Source organism: Crocodylus porosus, unplaced genomic scaffold (assembly GCF_001723895.1).
Source record: "Crocodylus porosus isolate Cpor-Errol unplaced genomic scaffold, CroPor_comp1, whole genome shotgun sequence".
NCBI classification, from domain to species: domain Eukaryota; kingdom Metazoa; phylum Chordata; order Crocodylia; family Crocodylidae; genus Crocodylus; species Crocodylus porosus.
The window spans coordinates 27,180,582-27,206,429 of record NW_017728913.1 but is presented as its reverse complement, the minus strand read 5'-3'; the positions used below and the strand labels follow the sequence as shown (position 1 = coordinate 27,206,429).

Genomic DNA, 25,848 nt, shown 5'->3' with positions numbered 1-25,848 from the left:
TACTTGGCACATGGTAAAGCGAAGGTAAAGGAGTCGCCCAGTATTGTGTGAAGTTTAGGGCTGGAAAGGACCTTGTGGGATCATCGGGTCCAGCCCCCCTGCTCTGGGCAGCAAAGACCGCTGGGGTCAAATAACTCCACAAAGGTGTGCAGCCAGCCACAGTTGCACACAAGTCTCTCTGTAAGATAGTAGCCACTATTTTTCTGACGAAGAAATTCAAACGCTCAAGCTGAGATCCTGCCATTTTAATGAGGTTTCAGAGCAGGCTCGGTTGTGTTTTTTCACCTCACCAAATTGTTAATTCCGCTCGCAATTATGCTGTTTGCCAGTAGATACATCTTAGTCAACAGAGCCCATCTAGATTTCTGCAGCTCCTCACCTGACCCTCGATGCTGAAGAGGGGGCATTGCTTTAAAAAGAGAGAGAAAACAGCATAATGTTTTGAAAATAAAGGCCATCGTGAGGCTCTACAAGCATGTGTCCATCATGTATATACCCTCATTCAAGAAATACACCTCATTATAATATAGTTCACTTTTGTGTGTGTGTGGCATGATGCAACAGACAACCCCCAAATATTTCATAAGACCCACAGAAAGTCAGGGTTGGGTTGTGTCCATTTTGGTGGTTTCATTCAGAGGTTGTGTCAGATTTGAAAAGAAAAAACAAGTTGGTATCACATTTGCTGAGGTGCTTTCCATGGAGAAGTATGTATCGGGCTTTAAATGGAACATTTCACTTTACTTTGGCTTCATAAATTCTATCAGCTGCTGCCTTAGTGTGGGACACCCTTCTCAACAGTAATGATAACTTATTTTAACTCCTGTTATTTGGAGCTTGTCTAGGATGCAGTAGCTTGATGGCTCACTGCTTTGAGTTAGCATAATTATATTATACCTACTCCACAGTTAGGTTGCCTAACAAAATAGATTCATGAATGATCAATCAATGAATTTAAATTAATGCTGCTAGCTTTAGAGCCTACAATCTCTGGTCCTTGAATCTTTTACAGACAATAGCCCTAATCCTATAACCTTGGCAAAGAGAATCTGACTGACTTCCTGGTAGTCTAAATGGGGGCATGCATCTACCCTTCTAAAACAAGTTGCAAGTATTAGGGCCAGTATCTGCATTCACATACTGCAATGCTTTCAGGGTCCTGTTATCACAGCTGCAACCCTGCCATGCTCATGAAACTGCCTTCCCACCAAAATCTGGTCTGCTTTGTCCCATCCTACTTTTGCAAAGTCACTTTCAACCATTTTTCCCTTCTAAGGAATTTTGGAATGATCACTGGCCTGTATTTGTACCTGTCTTCCTCTCCTTTTTATAAAGGATCTTCTGATTTGTTTGAATGGCTTTGGACTTTCAAAGGATGACATTGCATGTTACTAAATTTGTTTTCATTCTTTTGTACAATGCCATGGGCATTGGCCACAGAACTAAGAACACAATATGCTACAATGATTACAAATTAATGCTAAGTATTATTGTACTACTTTCAGAAAAAAATACACCAAGCCAATTTGCATTTTGAAATTCTGGTGACAATGCTGGTTCAGAATGTCATTTTTCTTTTCTGTGGACGCTAAACAGATGTGATCACTGCAGCCAGACAACCTGTTGCCAGGAATACACTGTATAATCTAATCAACTTTTATTTCAACAGAGCAGTACAAATAGTTGAAAAATATTCAGTTCTGTTCCCAATGTATGAACTAGAAAATTAAAGTTGGTCTAATTCACTTGCATGGTTTTATGAATAATACACCAATCATTAAGAGTGTGAATTTAGCAAAAGGTTTATTACTAGCTTATTGTTAAGGAAGAAGATTTTCAGCAGTAAGTATCAGGGATAGTATTTCTGGGACTGTATAGAGAGCCTACTAAAAAACAAGTGAACCATAAAGCCAAGTTTTAAAATTCTGGGATTTAATCAAGGCCTCTAAATAGCTTTCCAAAACTGCCTTGATTCTGCATGGTGGATCCCAACTAAATGAACCAGTAGTACTTTTGTTGTAGCTAAAGGACTTCAGTTGACTTTGAGAGTGAAATATTGGGTCCCTGAGGAAACATAATTGGACAATGCTAGGTTCAGAGACTGAACAAAAAATTGGTAACAAAGTTAACAGAAAACAGAAAAAAACATAAAGCTAAAAATAGAGTCCAAAAATGTCAAAACATTTTAGTGATAGATAGCAGGAGAAGTTAGCTTAATGAAACCTTTGCTTTCACTTCTTTTTTTAAAGTGATATGATGTTCACATGTTTAAAAACCAAGACTGGGTGGGCCCCTATAGTGATGCCCAGCCTGAAAATGCCATGCAATATATTAGTCAGCTACCCAATGATTGCCCTAACATGGGAGAATACTTCAGAACATAAAGCTGACTAGCATAATATAATATAATATACCCTATGTGACATAAAGCCGATAGCAGTTTTTATCCATACACCAACACAAGAGCATGGCAATGATGCCATTATACATTTGGAAATCTCTGGCTTGTAGAATGGCCCTCTAAGGACAATGGGAAATGTTCACTACTTCATATATCAGCCTTATAAGAGTGTGTGGTGGGGGAGATGCTATTCTAGTTCATTTAACCTACCTAAATATTGTTATTTGCTGTCAATATACTATACTTGGGGAATGGTTAGATCATTGCTGTAAGCATTTGTGAAACATTACCTGCTAAAACAGAAGATTTTTAACACACTAAGCAGAGAAGTAAATATACTTTATTACATCCCATTTGTAATATTTTAAATGATGGAAAACAAGAGAGCTAAGGAATTTTTTCCCTCGGATTTTACTGTAGGAGCTTTCAATAAAGCAGTTGAACATTTTGGAAGGCTGGACATTTTGGTTAATAATGCTGGAGTGAATAATGAAAAGGACTGGGAAAGCACCATACACATTAATTTGGTAAGCATTCTCTGTTTTAAAATCTTCATACTTCCATGCTGAATTTAGAAATTAGAGCTGAATTTTTCTAACTGGCCTAAAGGAGTTAGGCACCAAAATTTTACTTAATTTTCTTCAGGCTCATCTTAAAACCACAGTTTATTGTTCTTGGCAAAAACTAATGTAAAGTTCATAAGGAGACTACGTGCAGTAGATCTGAGTGTGTAAATTTTTTATATTTTTTCTTTGACCTAATGTCTATATTGAGTGGGAGAACATTAAGAACAGAAATTACAGCTTGAGAAGTGTGTTAGGTAGTATTTATACACCAAGGTTAGGACAGAAATTACACACAAACCAGTACAAATGATCAACAACCAGTTCAAATCCATATCACAACAGAAATTCAGTGCGTATAAACCTTCAAAATAGCCAAAACCAGTTTAGGATAATCGATTCAGACTTAACTGATTTAGGTTAAATTGGTTTACTGAACTTCTGTCCCAGATCCTCTCCAGATTCAAGTTAACTCATAGTCCCCCAGCATCCCAGGATGCTTCCCACTTCCCGTGTAAATCCCTGTCACAGGGTGGGCAAGGGTGCTACACGTACACTTGATGTAATGTGCCATTAAATGGCAAATGAGCCATAAAAATGTTCCACATGTAATGTAGAACATTTTTATGGCTCATTTGTATAATGCCTTAAATTTAACACATGGCAGGGGCTGGCTGTCAGTTGATGGTCAACCCTGGCCCCAGGCTGCAAGCTGGGGAGTGGGGCTAGAAGTCTTCCCCAGCTGCGGACCATAAAGCCTGTGCCTCACAGTTCTGGCCAGGCTTCTGGGGATCAGAAGTTCCCAGGAGGCTTTCAAGCTCCAACAGGGAAGCCCTTCAGCTCCCACTGCTGGAAGTTGCTGACATGCTGTGCCAGACTGCGCGAGGGCTGACTGGACTCCTTGGTATGGTCTTCAAGCCAGAGTCAACAATCAGCTGATTGCCAGCCTGGCTGGACCTGCAGGCACTCATCTTTCAACTTGCCTGTGCAGGAGGAGCCCATAATTATGGTTAGGATTGTGATCCCAGGCTCCCCCTGCACAGGCAAGTAGTAATGGCACATCTGGGATCTCTGATCCCAGAAACACACCTCCGTCTATTCATATGTGCCATGCCAGGAGGCACAGTTCTTAGGATCAGCTATCAGATCCCATTGCGGCACTGAATGAAAGTGTGCCTGAGGCCATAGTCTGAGAATGAAACGTTCTTATAAACAAGAGCTACGTAAAAGAGTGTACTAGAGAGAAACACTTGTCATGCCATTTATAACATTAAAATGTAAACAGTAGCATGGCCTCAAGTTTGCACTAACACCCGTTACCAGAGTGTTTATTATAGCACTAATTAAGACTCATCAGTTATTATGAAGGTTTATCCAGCCCATATTTGAAGAATAAAATGTTCTGTACTTGTATAAAAAGGAAATGTGTTTAAGATCTTCATATACACCTTTTTACCCTTTCCACTGAGTTGAAGCACTTGCTGTCCATGAGCACTCACCTAATAAGACACTGTATATTCAGTGAGTTTGTAAAAGAAATGTCTTTTGCACCTAAGTCCTTGTATGAGAGAATGTATGTCACCACTTGTTTGACTGTTATCTGAGCCTGTATGTCACCACTTGTTTGTATAGGGCTGTCATTCCAATTCCATCCCATAGAATAGCCTAGCTGTGTATACCAAATGGGTACTCTGTAATTGAAGTGGGTGGATAACACTTCCACCAGTATATTTTTATTACAGATTTTTTTCCAGATTAAAATTTCAAGGCACTTACACCATGTAAAAGTTTGTATCAGCTGTCTATTCTCTGATTATACTGCTGTACACTGGTGGTTGTTCTAAGGCAGAAGTCTCAGTGGGGTGAATTGCAAATTTATCTTCGAATTGTGGGAATATTCATATTTTCTTGAATATGAAAATATTCATATTTACTTGAATATAAGATGATCCTGAACATAAGTGATCCCTTCCAATAATTAGATTCTATGTATATAAAATCTATAAATTTGTTATAAATTATTATTTTTTTAGGTATAGAAGCTAAGTATTGAAGGGTTGTCTTGAATCCTCTCATAGCCTACAACAGGAAAAGCAGTGGCTGGGGTGGGGAGGTCAGGCAGCCCCCCTGCCCTCTGCCCCTCCCACTTCATCCTCCTGCAGCCTTCCTACCACACCCACCAGCACCTGCACTCCCCCCCAGCTCCCCATAACCTCTGCCCCTTCCCCTAATCTCCCCCAGTCTCTGCCTCGTCCCTACAGACTTCCCCATTCCAGAGATTCTGTCTTTTCCTCCCCTGCTCCCCCCAGTCTCTGCCTCTTCTCTGTCCCTTCCCCTCCCACTGCCCCCCATACTGTCAGACATTGCTTGGACTCCTCTGTCCTGGAGCACAGCACTTGAAAGCTCAGCCCTGGCCTATCCATACAGCAGTGTCAGCACAGCCGATCAGCTGGGCAAGAGAAGGAGTTGTCATGTGCACAGTGCCTAGGAGAGACCCAAGCCTGAGCTGTGCCTGACAGTAAGGGGTAGGGAATGGGATGGGTGGAGGGGCAGAAGCTTCAGAGGGGAAGCAGAAGGGGCAGCTGCCCCCGGGGCTGACTGGTCCCAACCTGGGCTCAGGGCCAGAGTCAGAGCCACTTCAGTTATCTGCTCTCCCCTCTGCTTTGTATGTGAATATAAGACATAGAGCTTTTTTCCCATGCTGATGGGGTGGGAGCAGGGTGGGGGCTCACTTGAGTAAATATGGTATATGCTTCAGGGAATGCTTCTTTGGTTAGAGTGGATGGGGAAAAGTATCACTACCCAACTCATTGCACCTCTTTCCTTATTTCATTTCATATGGTTAGGTCAAGGATCTGGGTTCCTTAGTATCAAGTTCAAGTACAGAGGAAACAGACCTTTTTTGTAACTTAGGACTTTTTACTAATTGCCAATGTTTTCACTACTTATTGTAAAATGCAGTCTTAAATGCCACTTCTCTCAAAGATTATCAAAATATGGATCTACTTGTGATAGCGTTTGGTAAGACATGGTAGCTTGTCAATTCTGAAACTAGTTTTCTGCAGCTGTATATAAATATTTGTATCTCAGAAATTAAAAACAGTGTCTTACTTGAAATATTTCTATAATTAGTCATCCAATTCCCTTCATAATTAATATAAGAAATATGCAGTCCGTTCCACTGAGGAGTCTCATTATCCCACAGAAGTTTTAAAGTTTTTCAGGGTAATCTCAGTGCTACTCCTGAAAAAAACAAAACAAAAAAAAACAGAAAAACAAATGGACTTCTAAATGACAACATCTATATATGTGACAGGTTAAAGAAAACTCATAATAATTATGAGGATGATACTATTTTTACAGGCAAGGATTGATTTTTTTTTTTTAATGATTATTTTGAAAATCAGCACTCCTACAACTTAGAGTACATTCTTATTCTTTTTGATTTCTTAAAGTCCTAAGAGAGTTTCATTGGGCTGGGCACTCTTGGGAAACACCAGGCTGCCCCCCATGAATAGGGCTATAGTCTACATCTTATTCAACACAAGGGATCTCCATGCATATTACCCCTTACTACTGTACCACGTGCCTTTCTTCTAAGCATTACTTCATCCCTGCTTGCTAATTCACCTCTAGGATATTTTGCACTGTGAAGAGTGTGATTCACAAGAAGAAATGAGTGACACAGGTGCAGTGCCAAGTCAAATGGTCTGAGTTTGTAAGAGGGTTCTAATTATGTCAGGACATGACGCACGATTTTTTTTATTTTGATTATAATACAGACAGTTCAGAGTATACATGACTATACTTACCCACCTATATTTACATATGCAATCAGGTAGTCTACGCATGTAAATATAATTATTTGTACCCATTAATTAGTCTTATACAACTAATTTGTCTATCATCATAAGTAGGGCATTCTATGGGTAATTAAAACATTGGTTAAATTTTCCACCCAAGTTAAAGCTGACCCAAGACCTTGCCATTTTTTTTATCTGAACAGATAATTAACATCACTCAGTAAAAGGTTCTGGTTCTAAAGAAGTTTTTTTTTCCTAATGAGCAAATGTCACCAAGACATTCTACAGCTGTTCTTACTCAGAACAAGAAACGAAGAGACTACATAACACGAATGCCCCTCACTGTTCAGGCCTTGATGGTGTCTTGTAGCGTGTTGTTTTTTGATACACATTATAGAATTCAGGTACTACTAACTAAAGCTTTCTTCAAGAAATTGTCACCTGGAATTTGGTGCCTAAGTCTTTTTGTGGATCTGTTCCTAAGTTACTTGCCCAGGTTCACATACGAAATCTGAAACTGAAGTCCCCAGTGAGCACCCTAGTCTTTCCTTACTAAAAAGATATACAGGATTAGGCAGAAAAATGGATTACTAGAATATTTCCTTTTTTTGCTACAAAGCCAGTTTTCACATCCTGCTAGGTGTCTCTCAGCATCAGGCAGAAAGTAAAGAGGAAAGCTAACCAGTAACCTGTGGATATCTGGCCACAAAAATACCCCATAAAACACCACATACTGGGCAAATTTTATTACAGTTTTCAGATTCAGTTCAAAAGAAGTCCTTGAAGACTTTCTTTGTTGTAGACCAATATTAAAGTAGTTCTATAAGCACACTTCAGCACCAGTATACATTTTGCCTAGATCCAGCTGACCTTACAGACCCAATATATTCATCCACAAAATACATATTTTTAAATGAAAGTCAGTTTTTGAAAGCTGTGTATTCTGGCTACGCTAGTTTATTACAAACCTAGAAATATATACTTTTAGTTTTCTGTAACATTGTTAATAGTTTAAACAGCCAACATCTAAAAATCTATTTCATTTTTATTAAGCTGTAGAAAACAACATTGGGAAAAAAGAATTTCCGTTGTGAATCAGACCAGTAGACATTTTTCCTCAAATGATAGCCAGAGCATAATACAAAACTAAAAACAGCATAAAACGTAATATCTGTAGGCAATTGTAGAATACTCTATAGAAGAGAAACAGAAATAAGAGTGATTCCTAATGATCAGATGGAAACCAACTTGTTTTATCTTTTCAATTTTAATAAAATTTTGGTGTATGACACTGGGCAAGTCACTTACATATGTACTGTGGGGTATTTCTGGAACAATCAATAAACAAATTTTGTGAACATCAGGATGTAATCTCTGGTTAGTTTTACTCAGCCATAAAATGGATGTGTTTGATGCATCTAAAGTGTGGTGTGGCTTAATTAAATAAAATACTTTTGGACTTATAAAACAGCTAAAACATATGTATAAAATATTTTATTTTGAATGTCCCGTGGAAGTATGAGGTTTAATTTATTCTAGTTTGTATAACTACATAGGTTAATAGGTTATAGAAAATTATTTTTGGTACTTAAAATTAGATAGATATGTACATACATAAATGTTGCTATTTGTCTCAATGACATTACGTACACAGGGTATAGCAAATATTCTCTGCCCCAGGTTAAAGTACAAAGTACAAAGGCAATAGTCAATACTGTTCCGAACAACATAAATCAGAACAAACACATAATGGGGTGTGGTCTTTACAGCCAGAATATTTCACAGAACCGGTTGGTCTTCAGGAACTTTTAAAAGCATACAGGAAACTGCTTGGTGAACACTAATTTAGAGGACATGAAAGAAAGCAGTCAAGGATAGAAGTAGACCAAGAGAACAGTCAAGAGAAGGCTGATCAGACCATAAGAGAAAAAAACCTGAGGATTCAGCCACTCAGTGAAGTATCTCCTTCAGTGGAGTACGGGCAGGCTTCCTCTTAACCATTCTCTTCCTGGTCCCATGACTCTTGCCCTTCCTCACTTCAGCAGAAGGGGCAATCAGTGTCTTGGGTCCAAACCATTCTGTAGCCTGGTGGTCAGTGCACTCCCTTAGAAAACAGAAAAGTATATGAGCTTGAACCTCTCAGGCTGAAAATGGCCTAGAGCTGAGATATCTCACTTCCTGGGCAAGTGCTGTAACCTCTAAGCTATGTGGAATGTGGCATCATTATCACCATGATACTTAACCACTGAACTCAATGCTGTCAGGCATGTCTAGGTCTGAGCATGTCTACTGATTAGACCCCTACTAATTAGGTATGGAGACAGCTGGTTTGAGAATCCCAAACACATTTAGGAAAGAGATGGCAGCTTAGATACTCAGCTCAGCCCAAGTCATGTCACCTCAGAACATGCACAAAGCACCAAGGCATGTTTTTCCTGAAAACATAGGTGCTTAGGGGGTGCTGAGTACCTGACCAGGCCATGCAGTTTCTGTGACTCATTCTGTTGGGTTTAGGTTCCTAAATTCTGTTTAAATCCAATTTTACTACTTCTACAAAATTTATGCCTGAGGGCTTGTATAGACCATGTCAGTGATAGATTCTAGCTAGGTAGGACTGAGCATGACCCACCTGTCCAAGTCTGCTGATGCATTCCAAAACCAGAGGTTCACACATAAAGTCACCCCAGACTTATATCCAGTGTCTAATCTCAGGCCCTTGGCCTCCATTGGATCTGCAAGCAGGTTCTGAGGATGAGCCTGGAGCTTCGAGTTCCTGGATGACCCTCTGGTTCAGGACAGCATCAGCAGATTCCAGTTCGTTAAATATGCTCAGTCCTTTCCTTTCTATACACAAGCCCTAAGACACTTTTGAAAATGAGACTTAGGCTCAAAGTGGAGCAGTGCCTAAAGGCTGAAAGAGCATCTATGACTGAAGCCAACAGAAATACCTACATTGATTTAATTTGCGGTAGGATTAAGCCTCATGTTTCCTTACAGAAAAACTCCCAACACCTATTCCATCTTTAAGACTCCCTAAGTGGTATGTGGGTGCCTAGGTGCAGTACTGTACCATTCAGTGCTACTCAAATCACTTAAAATGTTCTTGTGTCTTTTACAATGCACCTTCATTCCAACCTAAAAACAAAGCAACAGAAAAATGAGGAGAAAGAAGAGGCACTTACCTTTTGCATTAAGCTGCCCAGTTTTTACATGGGTGGTTTTTCAGGGACTTTTTCAGGGTGGAACAGGATTGCATTTAGGTACCTTAGAAGTGAAATAGGAAATTGAGCCTTTGTTCCCTGGGTACTAATGTGATGAGTCTAATCATGCTTCAGTGCTTAAAATGGAGGAATGGTAAATTGGGTTTTTCAGTGACATGAAATTTTTGGACCTTCATTTAACTTTTTGATGCATAATTACACCACCCTTTAAAGACACATTTTAAAAAATTACATTATACATGTAAAGCTATAGTCATAGTTTCATAGAAGTTGGGATCAGAAAGGACCTATTAGATCATTGAGTCCGACCCCCTGCCCTGGACACAAATGAGTGCTGGGGTCAGATGACCCCAGCCACGTGTCTGTCCAATCTCCTTTTAAATACCTCCAAGGAAGGTACCACCTCCCTTGGAAACTTATTCCATATTTTGGCAACCCTCACTGTTAAGAATGTTTTCCTGATGTCCAGTTTAAATTTGTTCTCTTCCAGTTTGTGGCCATTATTTCTAGTTACCCCAGCAGGTGCCCTGGTAAACATTGTACCCCCTATTTCTTGCTGTACCCCCCTAAGCACTTCAGGTTACAGTGGTTTTTATGAATATGTACCATAATTATCGCTCTTCAATTTAGGTTGCTTTCTGCCACCATACTAGGGGCCCCTCACTGGAAACATTGCTAGGCTCTGCTGGTGCTTGTCTGCTCCAGGTGAGCACTAGCCCAGCCCCACCTCTGGGTTATCACATATAGGAGACAGAAAAGGCTCTGTGTCCTCCTTATGCAGACAGGTAGGAGGAGATGGGTCCATGTGGCAGGCATGCTCCCTTCCCTCTTTCCCACCTGAGCCTCCTGACAAGGGCAGCCAAAAGCTGCAGCATGGGGTTGCACAACCAGCTTTTCACTGCTCTGGGAACTGGGAAGGTGGGGCAGGAAGAGAAGGGAACCCCTGTGCCATGCAGACTTGGCCTGCTCCACCCCCACCTTGAGATCCCAGCCAGAAAACTGTGGAAAGGGGCCCTCGCAGCAAGAGGGGACTCCCTTCTCCCCCAGCCCCAGTTTCCAGTGTAGCAAAAATCCAGCTGGGAAGCCCCACGCTGCAGCCCCTGCAGCAGGGAGGGACCTCCCTTGCAGACGTAGTCCAGCCCTCACCCCTCCCTGAGACCCCCAGCCAGCAGGCTGTGAGGGGGCCTTCACAGCAGGGGTGCTCCCTTCCCCTTCTCTCTCCCAGCCGCTATTGACAGTTGCCAGCTGGTGGGAGAGCAGGGTTGGCTCCAGCAGGCTCCTGGGAGGCATGTGGGCATACCCACTACCTGCTGGCCTTGGCCAGTGCAGGCAGGCACCAAGCCCCACCATTGAATGGTGAATGTCTGTTTGATTCATTCACTTGAAGTGCAATAGTTAGAGCATGTCTGCCAGGGGCTTTTTGCATGTCTATACTTAACCTTAGTAATCAAGTCTGGATTCTTGAATAAAATATATAAAGGATTTCATGTTTTAATTTTTCACTGAACACCTCAATGGCAGCCTTAGAAAATGGGAAAACAGGTGCCTATCAGCAAAAAATAGCAATAGTCAGAAGATAAATATCCATCTATAATACACTTGTAATTAATATGCATATATAGAGACTTTGCTCAAGCACAGAAGAGGCTCATTATTATTCAGCAGAACATAACAGTATTAAATGGACATTTGCAGTTTCATCTTTTTTACCTCCCCATCAGTTTGATAGCTTTATATATACATCATATTATTTATTCCACTATTTATACAAAGTGTGAAGGTAAAACTGCCTCTGTTTTCAAAGGCGAAATTTTGTGTTTCCCAAATGAAACCTGGCTAATGCCAAACTTGCCAAACGTATCATCCTGCAAAGTATTTCATAATTCAGTCCTGCATGGAACATAACCAAATAATACTGAACTAAATCTTGCTTGTCTTGAGTTCATAAACACAGGCTCCTGAAGGCAATCACATCTTCAGCTTAACTAGCTCCACTAGCTCAAATTAGTATTATCAAGGTTGTTTTCCATTTTGCTAACAACTTTGATTTTGCAGCAGAAAGCAATGGTACTAATAAGCATAGGCAGAATATTTGACACAATCTAGGCATAGCCTTAAGCATTTCCCTGAAACTGTTTACATTCTGTTACCATATTTGTTTAGCAATAAATGCTGTCCTTTATTTGGCAGTCAGGCAGTTTCAAGGAGGAAAAAAACAACTTGCACCTTTTGGATGTTGTTTCCAGAGACATCTCAGTGGTCCCTCTACATGTACTAAGGAAGAATGCTTGAAATCAGAAAATTTTATACTAGTGACATGTAAACTAATTCTGATATTTCACTGATCTTTTTAAAAGAGTACTTTTACATTCATGTCAAAATGTGACCTTAAAACTTTGTATAAGACAAATAGCTGAGGATTTATTTAGCAGTACTGGAGACCTTTTAAGTAAGCAAAAGGAAAAATTCTTAGTACAGAAGAAAAGTAAAGAAAATGATGTGAACAACTTTTTAAGATGGTCTTAAATATACAAAGCCCAGTAAACCAGAAGATCTTTATTAACATATACAGGAACAATTCTAGGAAAGTTATGACTTACCAAGAGTTTGTGGTAATAAGTGTAAGGCAAGAATGTATTATGTGCTCACAGTTGCTCAAATTGATCCATACGGAAGGTAACCAGGGAATTTTATGTACAAATGATAAAACACATTTGCATAAGCGTGAATTTGCTGATGAGGATGCATGCTTAGTTCATCTCAATGGAAGAAAAGAGATAGCTGTCAGTAGATATAGCAAAACAAGCTGGCTTGTTAATCAGTATGAGGGAAATAATATACATGGTTATCAATGTCTTAAAAGACACTATCAGAAGTAACTGAAAAACATTAGAAGGAATAAGTAATTTTACCTATATATAGGAAGTAAGACTTGCAGTGATGGCACACTGTGCTAGATGCCAAATAATGAACATTTAAACTATAAAAATAAATCACAAAAATTGAAAAGATATGGCAAAGCAGCATGATCAACTGATACAAAAATAAACGTGTTCAAGACTAGCATCATGTCTATCCTCTTTTATGGAACAGATCCATAGAAATCCACAAGACTAATTGACAAGATGACCAACAAATTCCAAAGCAAATGCCTTCATAAAAATCAACAGAGCCCACTGGAAAGAGTATCTTACAATATCAGGAATTCTAAGTGTAATGAAGCAGCTGAAAGTATCAGACATAGCAAGAGAATAAGGACAGACATAATTAGGACATGCTTTAAGAATGCTGCCTAAAAGTTTTCTGGCTTAAGTAGTACAGTAGTTTTAAGTATCAGTTATCCTGCCCAAGGGAGATAAATCCCTACGTTCCATCTAATGCTATTTTCTATAGTTAGGGACCTACCTAAATCACAGTGGAAATTCATGGTACAGCAGCACCATTAATCTGCCTCTTTTTGCCACATGACCCCCTCTCCCCCCACTGCTGAGTGGCTGGGAGGCAAAAACAGCAGTGTTAATTGCCTCTCAGTCACTCAGCAGCAGGGGAGAAAGGTGGGAGCAGTGAAAATAGTAAGATTAAAGGCATCAGGAACTTCCACTGCAGTTTAGGTAGGTCCCTATCTATAATTCTGTGGACACCACTAAAAAAAGAAAATAAGAGCATCACATAGGGAAACATTATGTAGAACAACAGACGAAGAAGCCAATCCATAGACATGACACTCAACAGTCTGAATATGCTGGCACAATGAGAGTTAGGGTATTTAAATGTGTGTTAGGCACCTAAATACCTCTGAGCATCTGAAATTAAGTAGCTTGTTTGAAGTCACACCGAGGGCAACATCTACATGTACCTACTAATGTACAACAGTAAACTCTAGAGCTTATTGCTCCAGAGTTTATTGCTGCCAGGCACCCATCTGCATGCGTGCCAACAAGTGCAACACATTGAGCCAGGTTGGTCCCAGGGGCTCACCCAAGCTCAATGAGCTGTGAAGAGGCTGGCTGGAGCATGAGGGTGCTTCAGTGCAGGATTAGCTGGCAGGCAGCACCCTTACTGAAGCACTGTCATGCCTGAGCCAGCTGACATACTGTCTACACAGAGTAAATTAATCTACTCTGGCTTAATAGGGGCACATGTAGATGCTGAGACATTTACTGCATAGCTAATTAGTTAACTGTGCAGTAAACATCTCCTGTGGACTGAAGAATTTAGACTTTGTTACATATTAATTTTAGGCAGCCCCTGGAGCTTTTAACTCATGGATTGTCCATACATCAACACATGAAATTAGTTTTAAGCACCCTTTAGGAAGCTTAAAGTTATACCACTCCAGTCTAGGTTTATCTCCAATCTGTGTTACCCAGCTCATGTTACACTAACATGTGAATGAGCACTTTAGGCTACACATTAGTGTAAACACCGCATGTACTCACCCTCCCCCACTGGCTTGGATCAGGCCAACTGCTCCCCCACCTCTGTTCAGGCTGCAATCCCCCACCCCCCTCTCCTCCCAGCCCAGATCAGGCCCACTGCCCCCCCCACTTCTGTCCCCCTCCAGCCCACGTCAGCCTGCTGTCTCCCCGCCTCCTCAGATAGAGGCCACTATTCCCTGCCCCCCTTAACACCCCAGATCCCTCCCCCAGCTTTTGGCTGCTGGCACTGTCCTAAGGGAGGAGGCAGGGAAGGAGAATCCATCTACCTGGCTGCCATGGCCGCTACCGTTCTCTGAGCTGGGCTTAGACTGGAGAAAAGTGGCAGCCCAGTGGCAGCAGTGGCAAGGGCTGGGAAGAGCCCCTGGGGATAGCGGGTCAGCCTGGAATGGTTGGAGGGGAGGGAGTATTCTTACCTTTCAGTCCTCAAGGACCCTGCTGGCTTGAATTTATGACTTCCCCAAATTCAAGCTAGCACTAATACCTGTCAACATTTGAACAACTCAAAGTACAATGTGTAAGAAAGCCCTGTAATTCATGTCTTTGGGGGCCACAAACTAGCTCCCAGTATTGACTGGGAATGAGTATCTCCGGCTGTGTGTAGCTGAAATGAGAGGCATGTGTGCACGACACATTAAAGCCGGCTAAATGCTTTTGCACCGCTTTAATGGTGTCAGTGTTTCCATGTCTCAGTGGCATATTGTGCATTAATTCCAGCCGCTGTAGGAAATTCACTGGCGTAATATGCTTTAAATGACTTGGGGTGCAGCAAACTAAAACCCCTTGAAGAGTTTTAGTTTACTGCCCCTACAGCCGTGAAGCACAGCATCGGGCTCCATGCAGCTCTGCAGGAAGCCCTGCAGGCAGCCTGACAGCAGCCCAGGAAAGCAGACTCCGCTCAAAAAAGGCAGTGAGCCTGATCTTGCCCGCCCTCCCCAGCCCCCCTGGAACCTGTGTGGTAGCAGCACTCGTCCGCCCCCTACCCCCCAGTGGCACCTGCCTACAGGCACCCAACTTGGGCAGTCCCAGGGGGCACCACAACCACAGGGGGAAGCACCAGGCCCCCGGGCAGCTCAGGTAGGCAGGCAAGCTAAATGCTCAGGCACTTGTGAACATGTAAAAGAGAGCACAAGAGAGAGGTAGGCAAATCTTGTCCTTAAATAAACTTTCTTTTCCCTCTGTTATGTGTCTTCTTTGGCCCATTAGCAATCACTATTCAGGTCCTGCTTGAAGTCCAAGAGAAACAGGTTCCTCTAGTCAATCACGTGCTCTATAGACAATATTGATAAGTGTTAGGTTTTCCAGAAAATGATTTAGTTTGCCTTTGATGTATCGTGACACTCCCAGATCCAAGGACACACACAATCAAGATAAATGTGAAAATTTCAAAATGATGGTTACATCAAAAGAAGGCCAGACTTCCACGCAGATTTTGGCAGATATATATATTCAGCTGTCACACATCAGTTTCCCTGTGCCAGCAGTCCTTTATCCATGTTTTTGTAGTGCAGTACAAGTGTCTTTCTCCCTTATAAACTCTCTGAGCGAGTATAATGCTATTATGCTGGCAAGATAAAGGCAAATAAGGACACAGCCACAGGACACAGCCACATATTTTCCATTTCCTATCAGATTAATTAGTAGATCTTTATTATTTCTTCCCCTTACCTCAGTATCAGAGAAAGCTGATTACTTTACTCATGCTGTTACTCAGGGCCTGTGAGACTCTGAAAGTGGACCCTTATCTTTTAATATCTTTAGAAAAGAATTAAGTAGCCCTTTCAGAAATCAAACCAGCATTCTGCTAGACCTTGTAAGTCATTGGCTCACTAGTACATTCCTTCACATTATTTCAATGCTACAGAGAGGATCAGGCACCTGGAGAGGAAACTACTGGTGTAGTCACAGGTGTCACTCATCTTGAAGTCAATAGCATGTGTGCACAAAGCATTCTGCAAGGTCTAAATATAATCATATAGAATTACAGGTTTGGAAGGGACCTCAAGGATGATCTGTTTCAATCCCCTGCATAAATGCTGGCTAAGTTATCCATAAACCATGCCAGACAGATGCCCATCCAACCTCTCCTTGAAAACCTCCAGTAAGGAAGATTATTCATGCTCCTTAAGCAGTTGCTTCATTATCTTACTGATCTTAGATATAGGCAGCTTTTCCTGAGATTTGATCTAAATCTGCTTTGCTGAAGTTTTAATCTGTTGGCAGCTGTCTTGCCTGCTGTGGAAAGAGAGTGGTGGTACTCCATTTTCTTTATGGAAGCCTTTCAAATATTTGAAAACTATCACACTCTCACTCTTTATCTCTTTTCTTGCCAAAACATATGTTGCTCCTTCAGTCTTATACCATTTGCTTTCCAATTTTTGTTATTGTATTTACCACTTGTCTGCAAATCCGCTAGTTTCTCTTCTAACACAGCCCCCAAAACTTGTCCAGTACTCCTCACTGTATCTAATACTTATATTTCATTCTGAACCAACACATAAGAAGATGACATGCAGATTTACCTCTGCTTATGCATAAAGTGATTTTATTGGTTTACAGACTCTCAGTACATGATTATTAATGTAATAAAAGCCAATTTGACTCTGCAGTGATAAAATCTTCAAGTTAAATTCATCAGGATGTAGCACTGTTTCCACTATCTTTAAGGATACATGGCAAGTAAAGTAGGACTATGAGTTTTGCAGAACCCACCGAAACTTTATTCTGAAAGCATACAACAAAAGATTGAGACCTTTAAATAAACTAACTATATACATCTTTATTCTATTTTTATCATTTATTATTATTCTTTCCTGATTTTCCTATGAAATTCAGACACCCAGGAAAAATATAGGAGGGTTAATAGATCTGCTCTTTCTTGGTTACTGCTAAACAGCCTAAGTTTTGGCACACCACTTGTAGCCCAGCATTCAGAAAAAACTATGAGTGCAAGCTGCAATGAACTGATATTTCAAGTTGCAAGCTTTCTCTCTCCTTATGAAAACTAAACAAATAACAATGTCTTGGACTCCTTGTTAATAAAAAACACTTTTTAAAACCACAAATCACAGTGGGGATTTCTGAAGGAATCTTGGCAGAGGGATAGAATCCGTCAGCTCCACCCACCTGGACAATACAGAGTGATATTTTTTCCCCAAAGATTTTACCAGCAATGTTTAGTTTACAAACACATTAGATTATTATATATAGCTCATGTAGCTTATGCATAGCTCACAAAGTATTTTGAAATATTGTCTTTTGGATGGTGAGCAAACTACAAAAACACAATATGAGCATCGAGTACCTTATGTTCACATTACAGCTCCCCACTGACTTGCTTTATGTACTTGCCCACATCAATTTTTCTCTTAATATAATATAAACATAGGGGTAGAAGTACCCTAAACACATTTGTAAAATTTCAAATGAAGTTTGCTTCCAAACATGTGTATGATGCCTTGTTCTCTTTGTACCAATATCATCTCCAAAATTACCAAAATGCAGGATATCTATGTAGTTTACCTATATAGAAAGGTGGGGGGTTTATTGCACCGGAAAGTGAGGATAATAGGGTTGAATCCTGGGTCATTAGAAAAGCATTATATAATGAATTAGCAGAATTGTGTTGTAGATCTACCTGTTTTCTGAATAAAAGTAATTTAATTTGTTTTGTGGAATCACACTAGCAATTTTATAATGATATAGAAATAGTATGGAAATTGGAATAAGAAGTGATAAATATATCATCATATGTAAGCACTGGACAGCACTGAGTAGATATTATTGAAGGTAAAAGAAACGTGTTAAGATTTTTTGTAGAAACATAATGTGTCAGCACATTTTCTGTTTAAACATAAAGAGCAAGAAGATTACAAGAAAAGACCGAGTGTTTAGCTTTTGTCTCTGAGTTTGTCATTTTTAAATAAATGACTAATCAGCTTGCTAATTAGGATCATTAGTCAAAAAGATGGCATAGATTTGGGTTTTCAGTGTTGAAGAGTTTTGCCTCCATGTATAATTATTTACTCTGAAAAGTAGTAACAAAGTGCTATCAAGTATTACAGGGTTTATTATTATTGTTAGCATGGCTCTTTAGAATGCATGATCTATTCTGATCAAACTCTGTAACAGGGATTGCAGAAGTTAATATTAGGTAAGGAAAACTTCCTGTGCTCTTGATGATAACAATGCTGAACAATATCATGCTATTTTATTGGCAGTTGAAAGAATGCAGTTGCTTTCATTGGGACCATACATAGACCTACAACACAGCATGATAGTGGACGTCTTCATTGTTCACTATAGCTCAATATTTGTATTTCAGTAAGAAAATATTAGCGGTGTGGTGATTGTGGGGTTTGGTAGCTAGGCGTGGTAGGCACCAAAAATCAGTATAAGTTTTGATAACATGGATTATTTGCAAGCACTGCTAGGTTTGCTAGCATTGGTTGTGTCTACACATGCCCCTATGGTGCCGTTGTTACTGTACTAAATGACGGTGCGGTAACAGCCCATACTCCGCCATCTTCACGGTGCGTAGTATTTTTAGCCCTATGTCACTGTAGCAATGCAGTATACCAAGGGAGTGCGTAGCTGTGGCAACATAGCTGCAGCATCACAGTTTTTGCCCACCAGTGCTGCATCTCTGTAGTGCATTGCTATGGCGAAGTATCATCATGTGCAATGTTCCCTCTAAGGTGTAGCAGTCTGTGAGCATGCCGCTTCAGTCCATGAACGCATTGCTTCAGTCCATTCCTAAATTGGTCCCGCCTCTCCCTTTCAGCATGTGCCACTTTGGTTCATCCCACAATTTGTTCTCCCTTCCCCCCGCAGCCGGCAGATAGGCGCACGCGGGTCCTCCATTGTTGTGTTGCATGATTTTTTGTTGTGTACAGCCATGCACACACACAGCTTAGAGGGAGCACTGGTCATGTGTAGACACATCCACTGAGTATAATTTCAGCTATGATAATTTTCACTTTATCAGTATTTAGTAAATGCTCATTTTTAAATTTGTGGTGTTTCCTGTTCTTTGTTCTTGACATTTTTAGATTTAGAACATCCAGGCTGCTAAACAACTGTAAATGGATTTAAAGGGAAAAATAACTTCTTAAAGGAAAATGTGCTATCTTGTATGGAAGTATTCCTGCTGCATATGATGAATTAGCTGATGCACATGAATACTTTTTTAAAAGAACATATCTATAAATTGGATTAATTTTACAGAATTTCAAATTGAATAAGAAAAATAATGATAGATACATTATTTTAAGAACTATCTTTACTTAATAGCATGAATCTACTTTCTCCACTTTCTCTCTTGAAATATGTCATAAGAATTTATCAAACTAAGCAGTATTTCCCACCATCCCCCTCTCACAGAACCATTGCCCATTTGACCTCCATCAGTTCACTAAAGTTGTACTGAAGTAAAATTTTATACTCATCTGTTTGGAGAATAGCTCCATAGATGTCAATTTTCATGATATTCCAAAACAGAAAGGTAGGTTTTATTGTATTATATTGAATGCCCTTATTTTTGGCAGTCTGGCTTTCTAGCACATATTTTATGGTAAGATTTTTTTTACAAAATTCAGGCAACATATTTCTCACTTATACCAAAAGATGGACGCTTATGACTGAAGTGTCATGTACTAGCAAAAGTAGGCAGAATAAGAAAAAGGAGAAAATAGTTTGCTTTTTTTTTTAATGTGAGTGCTTTTGTGTGAGTCCTCTCTCTACTGAACCACATTTAGAGGTTATATATTTATTGTGGAGTTAAACTTGGATGATTGGTACCCAGGTATAAGAATCTACATTCCCATTCTTGATTTTATCCACATTTGAGAATCCTGAATTTATAAATGAGCTGCTAGGCTTTCTAGGGACATATTTGATGGTTCTTTATGGTATAATAAGCTGAACTACACTTTGAGTCTTTCTTAGCAAACCATGAAGAGAACTTCTCTCTCCTTTCAGGTATATAGTGAGAATTGAAAGATAGTGCTGCAGGTCTATCAGCATTTGAGTATTTTAACCTGTTATCTCACTGGTTTGTCCAAGTATAAGAAGACTCTGGATTCAACCTCTGTAAAACACTACCTAGCTGGGCTTTTAAGCCCTGCCATATTTGGGTGAAAGTTGCCAGTATATGTTTGAGATCTGAGTGAAATGGTAGTGCCCAAGTAAAAGTTCATGCTAATTCTGCAGTAAAGATAAGCCCTTGTGGTCAAGATTTGGCCTGGTAGTACCCTAGCTGTTATCTCCATGAATTGGAAGGATAGAGAAAGAGGGAAAGCTTCATCAGATGCTATGAGATCCCAAATTTATTTCCCTGTTCTATTGATTTATTTCTTCCGAAGATGCCAAGTAGGGTATTCCCTTTCTGTCCAGTGAGCAAGTAACTTCTCTAGGACAGAGAGGAACCTCCACCTCTAAAGGCAGTTATAATTTGATTTATGATGGGCTTTTTACTATCAAATCACAAACATCTAAATTCCCTACCAATGGATCCATTAGCCTTTTAACTCCAGTCACCTTTTATATTTATCTCCCGAATAAGCATGTCTTTAAAGCAAGATGTGAAAGCAGCACCGCCAATTATTAAATCTCCATTTCATGAGCACTTTCAGAACCATTTTTTTTTGTTATGATTTGAAATTAAAACTAATTTTGAAATGTCAAAATTCCTTGTGATATGTAAATTCCAAGTTTTGTTCACTCTTGCACCAAGTATCTTCAACTCTCAGAAATGTCAGTGAGAGTTGAAGTTAAGAGTATTTCACGAGGCTGGGTCCTAACAGAAAAGCAGGCAAGAGGGTTTTCACTTGTTCCAGATGTGAATGAAAGTTTATATAGTGTTTTGGCTGTTGCAGTGGTATACAAAATTGCTTTTCCCAGATTGAATTGGATATGATTACAAATTACCTGTGGAGTCACCCCTTGGCCATACATAGAGGGTGTTGAGGGCAGACAAGGCCTTCATTTTACTTATGAGGATTCAACAGACCATTTCAGTCAAGTCTTTTCAATATTAGAGTATGGAAATCAGTTTCCTAAAATGCAACTTACTGATACCATTGTCCAAATAGCCGTTATATACTGTTTTTGGGGACAATGATGACAGTAGACCTTCCAGGTTCTACACGTGTTTATTTAAAGTAGAAATAAACCCTAACCCTTGGAACATACACTTCCGAACTTTTGTCTTGAATATCTGGATACAGGGATTAGGGGCTTTCCAATCTGATGTCTGTATTCATCCCATTCTTAAGATATAATTGAGCTATGAGTTCAGAACCAAACAGTGATTTAGACCATTTGGAATTGGGCCTATTCTTTGTTTTCAGTTACCTACATTTCCTTGAAATGCATGATTTAATTATTTAACATGAATGTGTTAATATTTAATCATTTCTGCATGAAAATGAATCAAGTAGACCTGCTGTTAAAATAATCTATAACTGAAATATGAAATGTAGAAAAAGATCTCGCTTCCAAAAATGTTCCAAGTTTGGTATTTGCAGTATAGATAACATTACTGCAGTAGGACAAAGTACTTCATGTTCTGATTTTTTAAGGGGCCTTTTTTTTGTTTTAACTGGCCATTCCTTACAACAAGGCTTTAGTCACAGAAAGACTATTTTTGACTTTTACATTTTTATTACTTTGGAAGATTTTGATCCTCCTGATTTGCAGGCAGTTCTGCAAGCCTTCCCTGTTCAATACTCTCCATGAAGGAGTTATGTGTGTGAAAGACTTGGCCACTTAGGCATTTAAATTTCTTCATTTGAATGGGAACCTCTGCAAACAGAGCTAGCTGCTTATATGATATATATAAGGTTCTCTTTTAAGAAGTGAAATCATTTCCCTGGCTAGAATAACATACTTCAGTATGATTTCACACTAGCTAATTAAATTAAGACTATAAAAATCACCTGACATACAGATTTCAGAAAAAATAGAAAGCCAAAGGTGGGATGCTTATGGCAAAACCTAGGCAAAAGGCAACACTTTACTAACACTTAATTGAAAGAAAGTAGCTACTAAACTTAGTACTAGTGAAATTTTAGTATTGGCAGCTCTTCAGTTTGGACCTTATCCTATACTACCATATGACTACTTTATGACATTACCTCTCACTGAACTCTGTGGGAGTTCTGACTGCTGGAGGGGTGCAAGAATTAATCTTAGTGAAGAAAAATATGCAAGGCTTGAGTGTGCCAGTTGTATTCCCTCAAACCTTCCTGTTAAAACACAAATGCACACACATTCTCTCATTTGTCCTGCAACTAAGCACATCAGTACTGCTTCCCTATTATACTGTTGTCATCATTTTATTCATTTTTTCTTCATGCATTCTAAAGTTTTATATTAAAGCTGTTTTTGGTCTCCCAGTGTCTGTCTACTGGGACTATTGTTACTCGTATTGAAGCAAAAGACAATGCTTTCTTTCATTTTAACAGGTAAAGAATGAGGATTTGAAATTGCATACTCCTTGAGCCAGGAACATCACTGAGGGTATAAAGAGACTTTGACTTTGTGCTGCCATAAACATTTGTATGGCAGCCCAAAGACCAAGCACACAGATACCCAAACACCTGGTCATGCCACAAATGACCAATATTTGTGTCCATAACACAGGTAGCATGATTTTTGTGCCACTAATTTGCAGCTGACATCTGGTTTAAGAAGGGAAAGTGTGGATAGTCTGCAGCTGCCTGTGCTTCCAGCCACCCCAGCAGCTGCTCCTGGGGCTTCAGGGGCCTGATCCTGCATGCCCTTGGAATTCCCATTTTTGGGCTGCACAGGATTGGGCCCCTGAAGCCCCCATGCTTGGGTTCCCCCATTTTGGATTTCCAAGGCATTATCCCAAGGACCCCATTACAGCCAGCTTTCACCACCTAATTATTTCCACTGAAGCCAATAGGAGTTGCAGATGCTTAAGACCTCTCAGGATTCACTCAATTATTTATATGCTGTACAGGGCAAAACGCATTATCAGTGCTTAATCAATATTAATAATGAGGATTAAGTCCAGAGAAAAGGTTAATTTGTTGATTGTTTTCATCCTCAGGCCGAAAAGTGGTATAGCATATTAAGTACTTACTTGTATATTGTGTACTTCATAAAGCATTTGCTTCAGTGTATTTGCTATTTAGATTGATTATTTACTACTGAAAAAAAAACTCGTGATACTAATAATCTCAGTAGCAGCACTAATGCTGTTCAATATGGGTTTCTTCATGTATATTGTATCTTCAAATTATAAATAACAGAAGAGCCTCACTACTTTGCACACCAACAGTAAAAAAAATCTTCAGTTCCCAAATTAGTAAAGCAAAGAAAGGAAATGTTTAGAATTCTTCCTCTTTGTATTTCATATATCAGACTTCCGTGATTAGAGGAACGTACATTGGCCTGGAGTACATGACAAAAGGAAATGGAGGTGATGGAGGTGTAATTATTAATATATCATCTATGGCAGGTAAGAGATTCTTCTAGCTAAACATTTGTTCTTTTTTGGTACTTTAAAAATAAATAAATCTATAATTACTATTTATTCTTTTTTCTCTTTCTTAAAGCCTTTTTTTTTTTTGGGGGGGGGGGGAGTCTTCAAACCTGTAACAATATTTATTTGGATAGCAAGGACCTCCAAATCTCAAATGTACAATTTCTCAGAACTGGACCATGTAATTATGAGCTTGGTAATTTCTTGTACAGTTAGTTTCAGATGCCCTAATAATAAGCATGGAGTAACCATGCAATCAGATACACTTCCCTTTAGATTTCATAAATGTTACACATTGAATAACAATTAAATACTCTTAATTAGTCATGCTTCTTTACTAACACTTTATCTTGGAAAGACAACAAAAATAAATTTGAATGATGTTGTGCGTAAAAAGAATGTCCTTCAATACGTATAGTCCCAAAGGACTAATCCTAGGTTATTTTGCAAAAATCGTCACATTTTTGATAGATGAAAAAGCCATTGGCCACTAAATATAGGGGGTTGGGAAGTGCCACATAATCCTCTGCAAAAGGTCAAAAAGGGGAAGAAGCTAAAGCAAATGCAGCACTTCAGTCCTTCATCTAACTCTGTGGAAACCCCTCTGTGGGTGCACTACATTGTGGCAGCTGTGAGAAGTGGTAGAGAATTGTTCCTCTTGACTTCATCCTTCAGCAAATGTTTAGGAAAATACTTGAAGGAGTTAGTCCTGTCAACAGTGATTATAGCTTATTCCGTATTACTCAAAGCAGATTGGGATTAAAATATAATCTTGCTTTGTACTACAATTGTCATCTTTTTGGTAGAGCCATTTTGTTCTGTGATTTTGCAGCATGTAGCACAACAAACATGACTACGGCTCCTACACAAGAATGATCATAATGATAGTAACAAAAAAACACGACATATTGGCAATACAGTCCTGACTTCAGGATGGGGAGCAGGGTGGAATGGATTGGATAGATGCCTGTTGGATACCCTGAATTTCACAGGTTCCTACTATAGACCAGGGCAACTGTGAGGTTAGGAAATGAGTTATCTTTAATTACATAATTAATCTGGGTCTCTTTGTGTTTAAAGTTACCAAGTTTTACAAAACACACACATGCCCTATATATCTTTCCCCCCCTATTAACTGCCTTCATGTAGCCCTAAATCAATATTGGTTAAGCAATCTGGTCCAAGACTTATTGAAGTCAATAGGATTCTCTCCACTGAATTCAATGTGTGTTGGATTAAGTTCAAAATCATCAACAAGGAAGGAACTTGCTCCTGTAACACAAGGGCTCATCAGCACTAGTGAAAAATTAAACAATTTCAGTTAAACACTGGTACTTGGGAAAAGAAGAAAAGGAAGGCAAAAGGCTCCAGTATGCTGATGCAACAGTACGTGACAGTTTAACTACACCAGGCCTGTAGGATCTTAACTCTTTAAATCTTACTTTTACTATCTGGGTTTAAGAAGAGTCTACAAGTATCTTTTTAATGAATCGGTTAATGTGTTACTTATTTACTTTCAACTTTTTAAAAAATGTGATCATTGTGCTCTAATTGTTATGCCTTTTTCTTTCAAAAAACAAAGCATACTTTGTTTTGTGTGCTTTTGCCTAGCATTTGCTTAGCAATTGTGCTCAATGTCATCAAAAATCCACATTGTAGAAGCTGATACAGGTTCCCCCCCACCAACTTCTGTGTTTGCTTTTGCTATCAAAGAATCTAAGCCTGCAGCCAATTCATATGTAAAACTTAAAACTCCCATTAATTTATTGTTTGATGTTCACTGGTGAATGTTTTCTTTTCTCAACAGAGTTAGCTTCTGTTGATCATTAAGCTTTTTTCTCTCATTTTCTTTTTTTTCATTCACCTGGAAATTGTCATTAGACAAGCTCCACATGTAGCTGTTGTTCTTATCT

At 39.4% G+C, this 25,848-nt stretch overlaps 1 protein-coding gene across 1 annotated transcript in view; it reads left to right on the top strand.

Moving 5' to 3' along the window:
* Positions 1–25,848, top strand: part of HPGD (hydroxyprostaglandin dehydrogenase 15-(NAD)) — a 37,652-nt gene that overhangs the window by 873 nt on the left and 10,931 nt on the right. The window contains exons 3-4 of the mRNA XM_019534629.1: positions 2,822–2,928; positions 23,815–23,911. Coding sequence (XP_019390174.1) covers positions 2,822–2,928; positions 23,815–23,911 — 204 coding nt within the window. The remainder of the gene's footprint in view (positions 1–2,821; positions 2,929–23,814; positions 23,912–25,848) is intronic.